General features: G+C 47.1%; 1 protein-coding gene across 4 annotated transcripts; it reads left to right on the top strand.

Moving 5' to 3' along the window:
* The first annotated feature begins 788 nt into the window (after positions 1-788).
* GOSR2 (golgi SNAP receptor complex member 2) lies at positions 789-14,195 on the top strand. 4 transcript variants are annotated; one of them, XM_005532605.3, is made up of 6 exons: positions 789-865; positions 2,383-2,447; positions 4,454-4,562; positions 5,871-6,003; positions 8,724-8,864; positions 11,285-14,195. In XM_005532605.3, exons 1-6 carry the CDS (start codon positions 837-839, stop codon positions 11,444-11,446), a joined length of 639 nt encoding a protein of 212 aa, XP_005532662.1. In that variant the 5' UTR covers positions 789-836; the 3' UTR covers positions 11,447-14,195. The 4 variants fall into 4 exon arrangements, with proteins under 4 accessions (XP_005532662.1, XP_014116655.1, XP_087924284.1 ...); XM_088068158.1 differs by lacking the exon at positions 789-865 and adding an exon at positions 1,039-1,070; XM_014261178.2 differs by lacking the exon at positions 789-865 and adding an exon at positions 1,204-1,340.
* The last annotated feature ends 239 nt before the right edge of the window (positions 14,196-14,434 follow it).

The raw sequence follows: 14,434 nt of genomic DNA, 5'->3' as shown, positions 1-14,434 counted from the left end.
AGGTGTGTTGGTCACCTGGACTCCTAGAGGTGACCCAGCCTCTGGAGGTTCCACCTGCAGAGCTGTGTCCAGTCCCTGCTCAGCACCAGGAGGATCTGGAGCTGCTCTGAGGGCTGGAGCCACGGGGAGACCTCGGGGTGCTGTCCTGGAGAAGGCTCCAGGGAGAACTCAGAGCCCCTGGCAGGGCCTAAAGGGGCTCCAGGAGAGCTGGAGAGGGACTGGGGACAAGGGATGGAGGGACAGGAGCCAGGGAATGGCTCCCAGTGCCAGAGGACAGGGTTAGATGAGACACTGGGGACAAACTGTTCCCTGTGAGGGTGGGCAGGCCCTGGCACAGGGTGCCCAGAGAAGCTGTGGCCGCCCCTGGATCCCTGGGAGCATCCATGGTCAGGTTGGACAGGGTTTGGAGCAGTCTGGGACAGTGGAAGGTGTCCCTGCCATGGCAGGGTACAGTGGCACTGTACCATGAATCCATTCCATCCTCCCGTGCGGGGGATGCAGTTACACGACCCCAGGCGGCTCTCACAGCTGACACCCTTCTCGCTGACCGCGCCGGGAGAGGCCACAGCCGCTGTGTCGGACGCTGCGGCCGGAGCCAGCCACGAATGATTCGTGTGGGAAGCGCCGCCCGGCCACGGCCCCTCCCGGCCCCTCCCGGCCCCTCCCGGCCCCGCCCCGCGCGCGCCACGCCGGTCCTGCAGCGCCCCCTGGCGGCCGCGCGAGGCGCAGGGGCGGGACCGCGGCCCGGGGGAGGCGGAAGCGGAAGCGGAAGCAGCGGGAGGCGGCGGGGCCGGAAGTGCCGGAAGGCGACGTGTGCGGAGCGGAGCCGGTGCGGGATGGAGGGGCTGTACCAGCAAACCAACAAGTGCGTGAGGGGTGTGAGGGGCGTGAGGGGCTGTACCAACAAACCAACATGGGCGTGAGGGGTGTGAGGGGCTGTACCAGCAAACCAACAAGTGCGTGAGGGGTGTGAGGGGCTGTACCAGCAAACCAACAAGTGCGTGAGGGGCTGTACCAGCAAACCAACATGGGCGTGAGGGGTGTGAGGGGCTGTACCAGCAAACCAACAAGTGCGAGAGGGGTGTGAGGGGCTGTGCCAGCACAGCAGCAGTTGTCTGAAGGACCGGAGGCAGACCCGCAAACCGAGTGTACGAGGCCGGGCGTGCGGGAGCCCAGGGCTGACACCCCACAGATGTCAGAGCCCTTTAAAAGCGTTTCCCCATCAAACCCATCCCGGAGCGGGGCCCCGGGGGGAGCAGAGCCCCGAGCCGCGTGTGCCACGTCAGCCCCGAGGGCTCGGCCGGCCCGGGCACCGCCAACGGTGATTCCCGCTTATTGATGTAGGTTTATTTAAAGCACGTCCCGTTTATAAGGATTTTTGCAGCGGGGTCCGGCTGCCGCAGTTTATACCACCTCTGGAGGCGTTTGGCTCCTTGAGGATAAATCCCACCTTTCACAGATAATGCCAGTCTGGAGAGGGAGGTGTGGTGTGGGAATTGCAAAATAAGGCAAAAGTTCTCGTGGTTCTGTTACTAATCCATATGGAATAACTCACGGGAAAGGGGCCAAAGGACGCAGTTAAGCTAATATTGCACATCTCGATGGTAATTTGCATCTTTGTGGGGCTCTGTTAAGAGAGGTGGGGTGGCAAGAGACTTGAATTGAATCTTGTGTTGAATCATCATTTCTCTGTCATTAAATGATGATGCAGAATGACGCTGTAGGGAAGAGCAGGACATCCTGCTGGAGATCTGGGAATGCAGGAATGTAACAGCAGCTGTTATGGATATGGTTGTCATGTTGTACCCATTTCTGTAGTGCCTCATTTTGTGATTATTAAATGGTTCAGGTTGGAAAGGACCTTAAAACCCATCTTGTTCCAGAAGAATTTAACAATCATCGATATTTTTTTTTTCTTTTGTTTTCCTATGCCACTGCTTGTCCGGCCACAGTAGTTTCTTCTTATAATGACAAGCTTTTAATTTCACTTGATGCCTGTGAATTCACATGTTGTGGGACAGTGAAAATCATTCCTTATTCACTTTCTCCTCTTGGGTGTCTCCCCACTGTCATCTCCAGACAAAGCTGAACAGCTGATTCTTGTAGAAAAGCTGCTCTGTGCTTTTTGTAATCTTCACCTTGATTTCTGTTTTTAAATAAAGTTACTTTTGAGGTGCCTATGAGGTGAGAGCACATTTTGCTTCCTGCTGAGGACCTGGGTTGGTGGTCAGGGATGGGCTGTCTGCTCTGACACTGTTGCTGATTCCTGTGCTGTTCTAAAAAGTGCATTTCAGTAAAAGAAGCTGAAAAGTGAGGTGCTGAGCAATGGTTTTATGACTGTTAACTGACTTCTGTGTTCATTTTCTCTTTATCTCCTGACAGGCAGGTCCATGAGGTCCAGTCTTACATGGGGCGCCTGGAGACTTCAGACAAAGAGTCAGTGCACTGTAAGTAAGGAGAGGGAGGGAGGTTGATTTAGTTTGCATCTTTAACCTTGTGTGCCTTCTTACTAAATTTACAGTCAGTATTGGAACAAATTTAGCTCTTGAGTCATTGTGATCAGCTGCTGAGACACATCACCAATTCAGAATGCATTGAAATTGTGTTGCTGTTTCACTTCAGTAAGGTGATGTTTTGTAGGATGACAGCAGAAAAGACAGGACAAGAATTTGCTTTATCTTCCTGTTACAATCCTTTAACTGACAGAGTGCTTGCTGTGGATGCTTCTTTAACGTTGTGGTAGAACTGCAGATTTTTGGTGCTGTTAGCATTTGGAGCTCATGGTCAGGGTGTCTGTGCAGGCCTTCAGCACAAACAGATCAAAACCCCCACATTGACGCACACGTGGAAAATTAATGAACACCTTGGTATGGGCAGAACTGCAGATTGAGAGCATCTCTGGGCTGGTTTGTTAGAAGCTCAGAAAGCTGAGAGATGTGGCTGTGCCTGCCCTGCTGTGTTGTTATTCCCTCATCCACCAATTGGCAGCTTTCCCCTAAAGATGCTCAGTGCAGTTTCTGGGGAAGATGCTGTGATTTTGTGTCAGGATGCTCCTGACATTCCTGCTGCATCAGAATCAGAGCCTGTCATTCCACCTGCTTATGGGAAGTCAGTAGAACCATTAGGTCTGAAATTGTCCTGGTAAATTTGGACTATGACCCCGTGCTCATAAATGTCTGTAATAATAAGATGCTCTGATATGTGTGGTAGGACTTTTTACCCCAGTGCAAACTTGGCACGTGTATTTTGGACCTGTGTTTGAACCCTTAAATCCTGCATGAGTCACTAATAATGGGTTTCATCAGGAACTTCTGAGGTGAAAGGACACTGCATTGACTTGATACATTTCTGCACATGTTCACTGACTTCTCTTACCTTAAACACATTTGTGAAACATGACTGGGCTCTAGGAAGGGCTGTGATAAATTTTCTATCAAAAAATAGCAACTTACTAATTCTGGTTGTGGTTTTTGTGGTGTTTGTACTACTCCTTCTACAATGCCAGACTTCCCAGACTGCTCTTCACTGGGGGTGATTTTGAAAGTCCTGAAAATTGGTATAATTTGCCCTTTTGCTTCTATTGCTTGAGACCATTTCAAGAGATATAATTATGTAGTTTACAGATTTTACAGTCAGTTCACCAGTTTACATAGTTAATAAATGAATAAATATATGTATATATTTCTCTCTCTATAAAGATATTAGTCTGTATTTCAGAATTTATGGAAAACAGGATTATTCATGGTTGAAGAGCAGTAATAGGGGCCAGGAAATCAAACTTGCAGCCTTTTCCAACTTAGAGCAAATAGTTTCCTCTTGCTCAGAAGAGTGTGTAGTGGTGTAGTTTGGTTTGACAAAAGTTGCTGTAACTCTCAGCTCTCCTGTGTTGAGTTCACCTGCAGTAAATGATGGAGAGATGGATTAGGACAATTTGATTGATTTGTCTCTGGATGTGAGTCAGTTACTCTTTGGCTGTGTGACATCCAGGGGCAAAGATGAGGTTGTGTGTGCTCTCTGCTTCTCTGGGTGCTGCTGAGTGTGGTTTTCTGTGAAGTGCTGATATGTGGAGTGGTTGGCAGTGGTTGATGATGCTTCTCTGTGTTCTTGTGACAACAAATCCTGCTGTGGGAGCAGGAAGGGGCTGCAGGGGAAATGTGGGGGCTTGAAATCCTAATTCATGGAGCTGATGGGGAAAGAGGTTCAGATGTCTGGAGTGAGCAGGGACTTTCCTAGCTGCCTTCTCAGGAAGAGAGAAAGGTGAGAGTGTCAAATTACTGAGCTAAAGAAGTGACATTTCATTATAGTTATAGTTCTCACTTACCTGATTATTTTCATCCAGTAAAGATTTACATCTGTCAGGTTTTACATACTGCTTTGAATGCTTTTGAGCATTTGCCTTCATCAGATTGCAGTTGTCTAATTCAAGTCAAATCCTGTTTTTATTTCCTCGCAGTGGTAGAAAATGAGATTCAGGCAAGAATAGACAACATATTCAGCAACTTGGAACGTCTGGAAATCCTGTCCAGCAAAGAACCTCCCAACAAGAGGCAGAATGCCAAACTGTGAGTTCACTGCTTTGCTGTGATTGTGCAGGGTAGTCTTTGTAATTATTTTAATTAAATTTATTGAAGCCCTTTGCCTTTTGATTTGATAACTGGAATCTTTATTTCGGTTATTTGCATAACTGATCTCTGTGCTCTGCAGTAGTAAAATTGAGGCACAGAGGCAAAACCACTTTCCTGCATTTAACCCCAGGAACATGAGAATCATTAAAGTTGGAAAAAGCCTCAAAGATCATCAAGTCCAGACTGGTGATGCAGCTGGATTCATAGCTCTCTTCTCAGATGAGCAGAACATGCACTTGGATGCTCTCTCTGTCACTTACTTTTAATGACATTTGTGGAGGTAGAGAGTAAAATTCCCTCATTTGGTGCCATTTTCTCTGGGCCATTTTCTAAGCTGTTGGTGAGTGAAATGAAGAGGTTTCTAAAGTGAGCAATAGTTTGAGCAGGAGGTTGGACCACAGACATCAAGACTTGCTGTTCTTAATTAATTCAGTGACTCAGTTATTAATGTTTAGTCCAAAATGCCCTTGTAGGTAGTATGGGTGGATTTCATGTTGCCTGTATTAAAGAAAGAGGCCAGTATCTGAAGTAGTCATCATTTTCTTCATAGAATCCTGGAATGGTTTGGGTTGGAAGGGGCCTTAAAGATCAGTTCCAACCCCTGCCATGGGCAGGGGCACCTTCCACTAGACCAGGATAACCTGGTGATGAAACATTAAATTTTATCAATCATTTTATCAGGGCCAGTGGAGTTCTGGACATGATTTGTTTCAGCCCAGTGCAAATGTCTGAGGTGTCTCCTATATTGCCTACTGACTTTGGGGCTCCTTTTAATAAAACCTCAAACTTCAGAACATGATGCTAATTAAAGAAACTGGAAAGCATCATTTTTATGTGAAAGGGCGGGGGGGGTCATAAAATAGTACCTGTACAAATCCTACCATCTTTCCAAATCTGTGTTAAATGGGGAATGGATACAGTTACATAACACCTGAAGAGACAATCCGTGGGATAGGATGTCCAAGACAGCTCAGGAGTTCTGCTTCACATTCTGTCATTAGACAGGAGGCTAAATAATTGATTAAAATGAATAATCACCTGTGAAGTAATCACCTGTGTAGTAGAAAAATGAGACAAGGAAGATGTAGGTGTGGAATTTCAGCCTAGCATTGGATGTCCTGTGTCTCGTAGAGAAGTAGAACCCATCATTCCTTGTTATTCATTGCTGTTAATTTATGATGCTCCTTTGCTCGTACAAAAAGCACCAGAAAATCAGAGTGGTTTTATGTTGCTGGTCCTTTGCAGGCGAGTGGACCAGCTGAAATACGACGTTCAGCACCTGCAGACAGCCCTGAGGAACTTCCAGCACCGCCGGTACCTGCGGGAGCAGCAGGAGCGGCAGCGCGAGGAGCTGCTGGCCCGCACCTTCACCACCAATGTAAATAACCCTGCTTGGGCTCTCTGTGCTCCAGCAGCTCAAATCCAGCAGGGGGGAGTCAGGCAGCATGTAAACAGGACTGTTGGAAGCTGCTGTGAGTGTGAATGCAGGTAGAGAGGAATCAAAATATGTGGGGATAAAGTACAGCTCTTGTAAGAAAAGCTGGGCTCTTAAGCAGGAAAAGGCTCCAGAAGCTGCTGCTCCTGTTTTATCCAACACAGTTCCACCTGGATTTACATAGCAGTTGTAAAAGGGTCAGTGAGGTAGGTACCAAAGTCTACATTTCAGTTGGATTTGTGTCAAATGTCTGCCAGATCCCGAGATCTGTGAAAAGCCTGACTTTTACACTCCCCACTGGCAGCAGGTGTCAGCACACTTCAGTGTAGCCAAACAAATGACACATCTGGGACAAAGCCCTTTTTGCCTAGAAATGAGTCAAAACTTTGTAATAACATGAATGTGTTCAACCTGTTCTTGTTAGTTCCTCTACTGGGAAGTCGCTCCAGTGCAAATTCCTGGAGGAATTTTGCTCAGAATAATGTAGGCTTGCTTTCATTTTTCTGCAGCTAAAAAGATAATCTTGTGTTTGGTTTGTTTTTTTGGGTTTTTGTGGGATTTTTTGATTTTTGGTTTGTTTTTTTTAATACTATTTTTAAATTTTTGTTTGATTTCCCTCTTTATTTTCCTTCTTTGTTAAAGTCATCTCACCTAACATTCGTTATCTGTGTTGTCAGTCATGTTCAGGGCAAGAAAGAAAGAATGTGAGCAATCCTAATTAGCTGAGATTTGGACAGTTTGATGCATTTCTCAAAGCCTGCCATAAAGATAATGTCTGGTATTTTGTTGGCTATTTCAAAATTATAAAGAAGGCTTGAAAGAAACACTGCAATTTGTTGTTTTTAAACACTGTGGTGTTTCCCTGCAAGTAGGGACAAGTTTTCCTACAGGAAAATTTGCTGTTCAGAAACTAAAGGCGTGTAAATAGAACAGTTTTAAAGAGCAAGCTTACAGATGCAAAATATAAAGCAAATGGGTTATTTTCTCCTTCAAATGTTGAAAGGTATTGTAGATGAAAAAAAAATACACAATTTGTATTTCTTTTTAGCTTGCTACAAAAATGTGGCTTTAAAATGATCCTTTAATAGAAAAATGATGATTTATTTTCAGTTATCAGCCTCTCTTGGTTACAGTTTTCCACAGTTCCTATTCATATACTCCCCTATTCTATCAGAGATGTCAGCTGGGTGTGTGAGTAAATCACTGGAACATCCAGAACAGCTTTTGGAAGCTGTAGCAGTGTTCTGAACAGTTTGCTTAATTCAGAGTTAAAATGGTCTTTATCTTAAAGCCTCTCATTCTTCCTGGAGAAAATCACAAGCAGCAAAACAAAGCTCTGGTGCCATCCCATCTCCTTGGGAGGGAGGTCACAAATCTACTTCCCTATTTTTACTGCTGCCTTATAGTGGATAAAAAAATCCTTGTACAGAAATGAAATCTGCTGGTTGGAAGGTTGTTAAATATCTGGAATGAGCCATTCACATGGAAATCTAAGTGCTCAGACAGCTCTTCTTCTCAGACACTTGTGTGAGCCTTCATTCACAGGTGAGCTGCATTCAGAGGGGCCCAGGTGTTCTGTCAGAGCCACTTCATCCAGGGCCCCTGGGACCTCTGTCCCTGATTCTTCCTTCACAGTGCCCAGGCTGGGCAACACCAGTCATTGGGTCCTACACGGCATTTTCAGGTTAACATTTGGGGTTTTTACCAAAGAGTGTTCAGAGTACATTCTGCTGTATCTGTGTGTCTCCTGCAGCTGCTGGGCACATGGAGTGCCCTGCATTCACATGACTGAATTCTGCCTTTGGGCGTTTCTTGTTCTGAGTACTTGGAGTAGATGATCAGTGTTCCCAGCACTTGCCCCTTACCAATACCTCAGTTCCTGCTCTAAACCATGTGGGAATAGTGAGTAATTTCCTTGCCCCTCTGGGTGGAGTTGTGTCCAGAGAACAGCAGCCTGGAGGCCTTTGGTAGACAGGAGTGATGCCATCCCTGCCTTCCTGTGCAGTCCAGATTAGAGTTTTACCCTGTTATTTCCATCTCAAGATTCCCATTTCCTAGTTGAAAGAATGCATCTTTTCTGGAAAAACATGAAAATACTAATTTTTCATAATTTTTTTTTTTTTAAATAGGGTCCTGGGTGGTGAGTGAGCCAGTGCTGAGGGAACCAAGCCCATGTCTGTTTGCCCTGACTGCTAAAAATTTGCACTATTTTGTAAATGTTTAGAATGTCATCTCCAAACATTTTTTCAGGCCTTTTGTTGCTCAGAAATGTGGTGTGAAGTCTTCCACAAGTCTTTCACTTGCAGTGATCAATGACTAAACACCTTCTTGGTGTTTAACACCTTGTTAAACACCTTCTTTTAGTTTTGATGTTCTTTCCTGCAGTACTCTTTCCTATTGAGATTATAAAAATTCTCTGCTTCGGCTCTTTTCATCTTTGTGATCTTATTGCAGTTGAGCAGCTGCTCAGCTTTGCCTTTTGGCTTCCTCCCTATCTTCTCTAAATGACTCTTTTCACTCAAATATCAATGTTGTATTTAAAATCATTATGAAAAGAAAGGTGTAAGCACAGTCCTCCCAGTCCTGTTGGGTTTTGGCCGTGTCTGCTGGCGCGTGTTGTGTTTCTGAGTGAGCAGGTAACCGAGTCCCTGCTTTCCCCACAGGACTCTGACACCACCATCCCGATCGACGAAACCTTGCAGTTTAATGAATCCCTGCAGAGTGCCCACCGAGGCATGGATGATCTTATTGGCAGTGGCACCAACATCCTGCAGGGGCTGAGGGAACAGAGAGTCACATTAAAGGTGGGGGCATCATTTTTTACCAGAAAGACCCCACGTTTTTCTGTGTTCATGCTGATTAGGCTAAGTAAAATCAATATATGTGTTGTTTCAATACATTGCTCTGAGCTGAGGGTGCTGGAAAGGCCCAAACTTCATTTAAACAACTTGAAATCTTTACATTTTACCATCCTGTTAGTAATACCTTTAAGATCTCTTGCGGCTGGCTTGCCTTCACCTGTGGGGCAGCATCTGGAGTGCTGAATGTTACGTTTGTTTTTCTATGGTTGACTGTTGTTCTTTTGTTCAGGTTCAGGAGGGGCAGTAACTGGCTGGCAGGGAGATGTTGGTTCAGATGAGCATCACTCAGAGCAGCCACAAAGCTGGTGTAGAGCACTTATGATTAAGATTAGTAATAAAGATAATGTACCTCAACAGTCCCTTCTTCTGTGCTCATAACAGCTGCATTTCTGCATGTCTCTTCATAACAAATATTTGTCTTTTATTTTATAGACTGCTCAAAGTGATGGTCAGTTCTGAGTGAAAAGCTCAAGGATACAAAAAAATTTAATAAAAAGTGTATGGGGAGAGACTGGACTTGTGCAAAATGCAGGGAGATGCCTGTCTGTTGTATTCATCTTCTGACGGGGATAAGTGCTGTTCTCAGTTTTGTGATGGTGCTTTGTTTTGGGATGTATTTTCCAGATTTAGGCATTTTTAATGATATAAATCCCAGATTTGGTCATGTCTGTCACACCTGCAGCTCCATGGTGTGGCAGGCAGTGCAAGCCTGGTCTGCACTCCAGCTGGCACTCGGGGAGCTGAGCTGGGCATGCACAGGCACTTTGCTGTCCTGACCCTAGGGTTCCAGGCTGCCTGGTGTTCCCTGGGCCCTGCACAGAACCAGCACAGGGTCCAAAGCCTCCCAGGCCTGCAGCTCCTTCTCTGCTCCCTAGTCTGGTGACCAGGCCCTGCACCCACAGATCTTACATGGAGACATTAAGGCAAAGTTTGAAGCTGAGTTCTTTGCAAGATGAGGTTTAGCTTCTGGTTCAGGTCACTTGTTCACTGACCTGCTGAGTATGGATTTGTTTTAAGACAAGGTCCATTACTAGAGAAGCCTTGAAGAAAACTCTGTGGGTTGTTCAGTGTTCATTGCAGAGGAATGGTGTTGCTGAGCAGTTTGGCCACAGAAGTGTTGGGGAGGGGTTCTGTTGCCAGCTCATGAGGGAAAGGCTGTGAGAACTCATTGCTAGTGCTGGGAGAAGATTTGGGTTGTGAATGCTTTTCCTGCATCCCTGAGAGGATTGTAGACATTTGTCCACCGTGTTGAGCACTGAGTTGCTTTGGTGGCTGATCACATTGGTCTGGAGCATCCATCCAGTCATCAGTGTCCCTGTGCTGCCCACAGGGAATTGGAGTTGTTTCTCCAAGCTGGGAAATCACTGATGCAAGGTAATCTCTCATGAGGAACTGGATGAAGCACATGGATTCTGGAGGGTTCCTGAGAAGGTGCATCCCACCACAGGAGGGCTCAGCAGTGCCATAGAGGAGCCCTGACAGGGCCTGGTGCCCTGCAGGGATGAGGAAATGCTGTTTATTGGAGTAGCACCAGTCCTGTGTGGCTGATTTGGCTGGCTGGCAGTGACTGCCTGGTTCCTACTGGGTCTCCCTGGGCCTCCCGGCTCTTCTCCAGCCTTTGCCAGGCACCTGAGCTCTGGGCCAGCCCTGCAGTAGGGAACTGTTGGATGTCTGTCCATGGCTGTTGATACTGTCTGTGCTTTTGGGGCCGTCATGTCCTGGGTGTTCAGGGAAATGTTGCTTCTCCCTTGCAGGTGGGGGAAATTTCTGTTCATACTCCTTTTCCCCTTAACTCAATTTTTCTTACACTGACACAGACTTTATTGCCTTCTGGCAGAAGCAGCTGGTGTAGAGACAGCTTACAAAGAGAAATGGGTTAATGTGGAATTATACAACATCCCATGTTGGAAGGGCCTCCCAAGGATCACTGAGTCCAACTGCTGGCCCTGCACAGACTCCCTAACAATCCCAGCCTGTGCCGTTGGTATGAACTGTACTTAAGCAAGGGGAGCTCTGCACAAAACCTTGGCTGGTCATAGTTCTTTTCAGACTGTGACTGGAACAGGACCAGGAGAACTCTTACTCCTCCCTAAGGAGTGCATTTTTCTGAGACACTTTTTATCTTGTCTCTGTCCAGATTGTTTTGTGTCTTTAACCGTGTTCCTGTTCACGTGTATGAATTAATTAGTGCAGACATCCAGTTGTTTCCAGGGTCCTGTGGAATGGCAGGGATGGTTGGCTAAGAGAAGTTCCATGGATTGTAATCCATCACTCGCCACCCATGATGAAATACTCTTGGACTGTGGAATAAGAAGGCTCAGAACATGAGGGTGATTGTGTCTTTGCTGTGTTGTTGTCCTCAGGGCACTCACAAGAAGATCCTGGACGTTGCCAACATGCTGGGCCTGTCCAACACGGTGATGCGGCTGATCGAGAAGCGTGCCTTCCAGGACAAGTTCCTCATGCTGGGGGGGATGGCCGTGACCTGCCTCATCATGTTCCTCGTCGTGCAGTACCTGACATGAGCTGCTGACCTCCTGCAAGAGGAGTGTCTCCAGGACTGACTTTCCTCTGGGTGCTGCTTTGGACGAGACCTTCCCATGGACTTCAGAGTTTACAAATCCCACTCGGACAGTGTCACATGGAAAGCACGTCGGGAAATGGATGTGTCAGGGGACTCTGTGCTTGAGAACAGCCCTGTGAAAATAACCTCTGGCCTTTACTGCTCTCCCCTCAAGCCTGCAGGTTTAATGGTCTGGTTAATAGGAAGCAGAAGTGAACATTGTGCCCAGATGTAGGAAGGCAGCAATGTCCCTTTGGGCACACAGGAATGGGAGGATGCAAAGGCACAGCCTAGGATGCAGCAGGTCTTTCCTGTGCTGGCCAGCACTGACCTGACCCCTGCATTTTGCAGTGCAGAAATGGCACAGAGAATTTCACAGTGTTCGTGGGCCTGAGTTCAGCCTGTGGGACTGAGTGTGCAAAGAGAGTTGGGAAGTGAAGGGCTCCCATTTGTGGTTCCATTTGTTTGGAGGAGGATTTGTGGGGAAGAGTCTTAGAACATGGTTATAACCTCAGTTAACTTAATACACTGTTAACCAGCACAGATATCTCTGGTTTAGGCTGAAATGTCTGCTCAACTGAGGGATGTTCTGGTACCTCTCTCTGCCCTGCTGCTTCCCAGGGGATCCTGAGTGCCGTGCACCCTCCTGCTTCCACTGGGATGCACATCAGGCCTGTGGCATCTTCCCAGACCTCCCGCCAAATCCAGCCTCCAAAACTGACATTTCTAATGCTGGAGCACAGAGGTTTGGGGAGCTGTGTTCACTTCCTGAGATGCTGGTTGGGTTTGGGGCTCTAAGGCTGGAACTTCTGAGTGGATGGAGCAGGTGAGTCTCCCTGTACTCCCTGGAGGTGTGGGATTGTTCACAGGGCTGGAACAGGTTCTTCACACTTGGAATGGTGGGATCAGCACAACAGGCCTGGCACTTAAAATCAACTTGGTCAAGAGACTTGCCTCAAGTTTGTGCCTTGGGATGGTGACATCCCAATCCTTGGGAAGGGTGTTCCCTGTGTTTCCCTGTGCACCTGTGGAATTACTGTGAAGGACAGACTGTGTCACCTCCTGGGGGTGCTGCTGGCTTGCACTTGTCTCTGTGGGGTTCCCTGTCCCAGTGAAACATGGGAGCTGTGAGATCCTGATCTCAGTCTGGCACTGCTTCCCCTGCAGCCTGGGGTGTCTGACAGAGGGGCCATCCTGGGATTTTGGCATCATCCATTTCAATCACCCTGCAGATCCATTCCCATCCCCATGTGTGGCAAGGCTGGAGCATTCCCTGGTGTCCAACAGTGGCACAGATGTGTCATATCTGGATGATGTGGCCTCGTGCTGGCAATTCCCTCCCTGTTTCCTGTCTGGAATGGTTGCGTGTCTCTGGATTAGTAACTAATCACATGTTCTACATTCTGTCCTCACTGCACTGAGCTTTGCTTTCATTATGTGGCCTGTTGCAAACTGGGAGAAAGGGTTTTAATAACTGAAAAAAATTTAGAAGTAATTTTAGGGAATATGGGCCATGGGACAGGGCCATGCTGGTGACCAGAGCTGGGGTGGGGCCCAGCCAGACACCCAGTATGACCAGTGGCCCCTTTTCATGGGCTTCTCCATGTGTTTGATATTCTGAAGTGTTTCCTGCTCTTGGAGTTTCCCCATTTTTCCAGGTTTTCCAAGGAAATACTGTAGCAGAGCAAGCATGGAACTGTTTTTTATTTGAGCCCAAGGGAGTAAGGAATTAAAGAGAGGGAATCTGCAGTGATGGAGCATATCTCCTGCTGTGTAATAGAAATCATAAATCCAAATTTGTCTGAAATTTATTTTGGATATTAAATCTGATGGATTCAGCCCTTGAGAGGGCAGCTGAGCACTTGGAAGGGGTCCATGGCAAATCTCAGTTCAAATTAACTGATCCAGTTCCACTGGATTTTACAGTGTTAGGGTTTAGGGTTTAAGGCTGTAATTGTTAAAAGTTTCTGTAGCTGTGACTTGGTGTAGCAGGGTTTGTCTTACACCAAGGTGGGACTCTGGCTAATCTCTCTCCTTTTGGGCTGTGGTAGGAGCCATAAGATACTTGGAACTGGATTTTTTTGTTCTGTTTCTGAGCCTAGCTTGGCATTTTAATAGAAGTTTTCCTGTTGATTTATTTTGCCTCTGGAGTCTCCTTGTCCTTGCACAGGCTGATTTCCCCTTGGAGAGCCAAGTGTCCTTGCTACCCTTGGCATCCAAAGGTGACACGTGGGGCTTGAAGGAACCACCTGGGGAACTGGATTTGGGGACATGTGACATCAGACACATTTGTAGTGCCTGTAAAGTCCAAAGAGATTTCCAGGAGCATCTCAGGTGGTTTGTGTGAAACCTGAAAGCCTCCACTGCAGTGGGACGTGGTAGGGTGGTTCCTTCAAGCCTCACATCTCCCCTTTGGATGCAGTGGGAAATGAGCTGGAGCCCTGGTGGGATTGTGGTCCCTGCCAAAGGAAATGAGCTGGAGCCCTGGAGGCTTTGCTGCTGTAGCTTGGTGGTGTTTCCTTCCTCACCAAACACCTCACTTCTGCTTCCAAACTGTGGCACAAGTTCCAGTTCTGGGGGTGAGCTGCTCTCAGGAGGGGACTCCGTGGGAATTCACTTGCCTCTGGAATAAAACTTTTTACCAGTATTTTATACATAAAGGAGCAAGGGTGGGATGTGATTCATGTGATGTTCTGTGAATAAATTTTTTTCAACCAAAATGAATGTTTTTTTTTTACCTTAGCCAGCATGTTGGCTAAGGCTAAAATAAACAAGCATTGATCCTGGTTCACTGTGGATGGAGATGGGGTCTGCAGGGGAGGGGGCCACAGGGATGCTGTGGGGGGCTCCCATTTGGGTCACAGTAGGAAATGGGTCCCACCACACTGGGGTTGGAAGGAGCGGGAGCCTATGCTGGACCCCTCTGGTCAGACTGGTGGGATGTGCCAGG

Source organism: Pseudopodoces humilis, chromosome 29, assembly GCF_049639895.1.
Source record: "Pseudopodoces humilis isolate 2021_Gansu_Grassland_sample_001 chromosome 29, ASM4963989v1, whole genome shotgun sequence".
NCBI lineage: Eukaryota > Metazoa > Chordata > Aves > Passeriformes > Paridae > Pseudopodoces > Pseudopodoces humilis.
The sequence above is the reverse complement of the archived record's forward strand: the minus strand, read 5'-3'. Positions and strand labels throughout refer to the sequence as shown.

Coding starts and splice junctions, on each gene's coding strand:
- GOSR2 (XM_005532605.3), top strand. CDS start 837: ATGGAGGGGCTGTACCAGCAAACCAACAA. Junction 866..2,382: donor CTGTACCAGCAAACCAACAA/GTGCGTGAGGGG, acceptor ATCTCCTGACAG/GCAGGTCCATGAGGTCCAGT. Junction 2,448..4,453: donor AGACAAAGAGTCAGTGCACT/GTAAGTAAGGAG, acceptor ATTTCCTCGCAG/TGGTAGAAAATGAGATTCAG.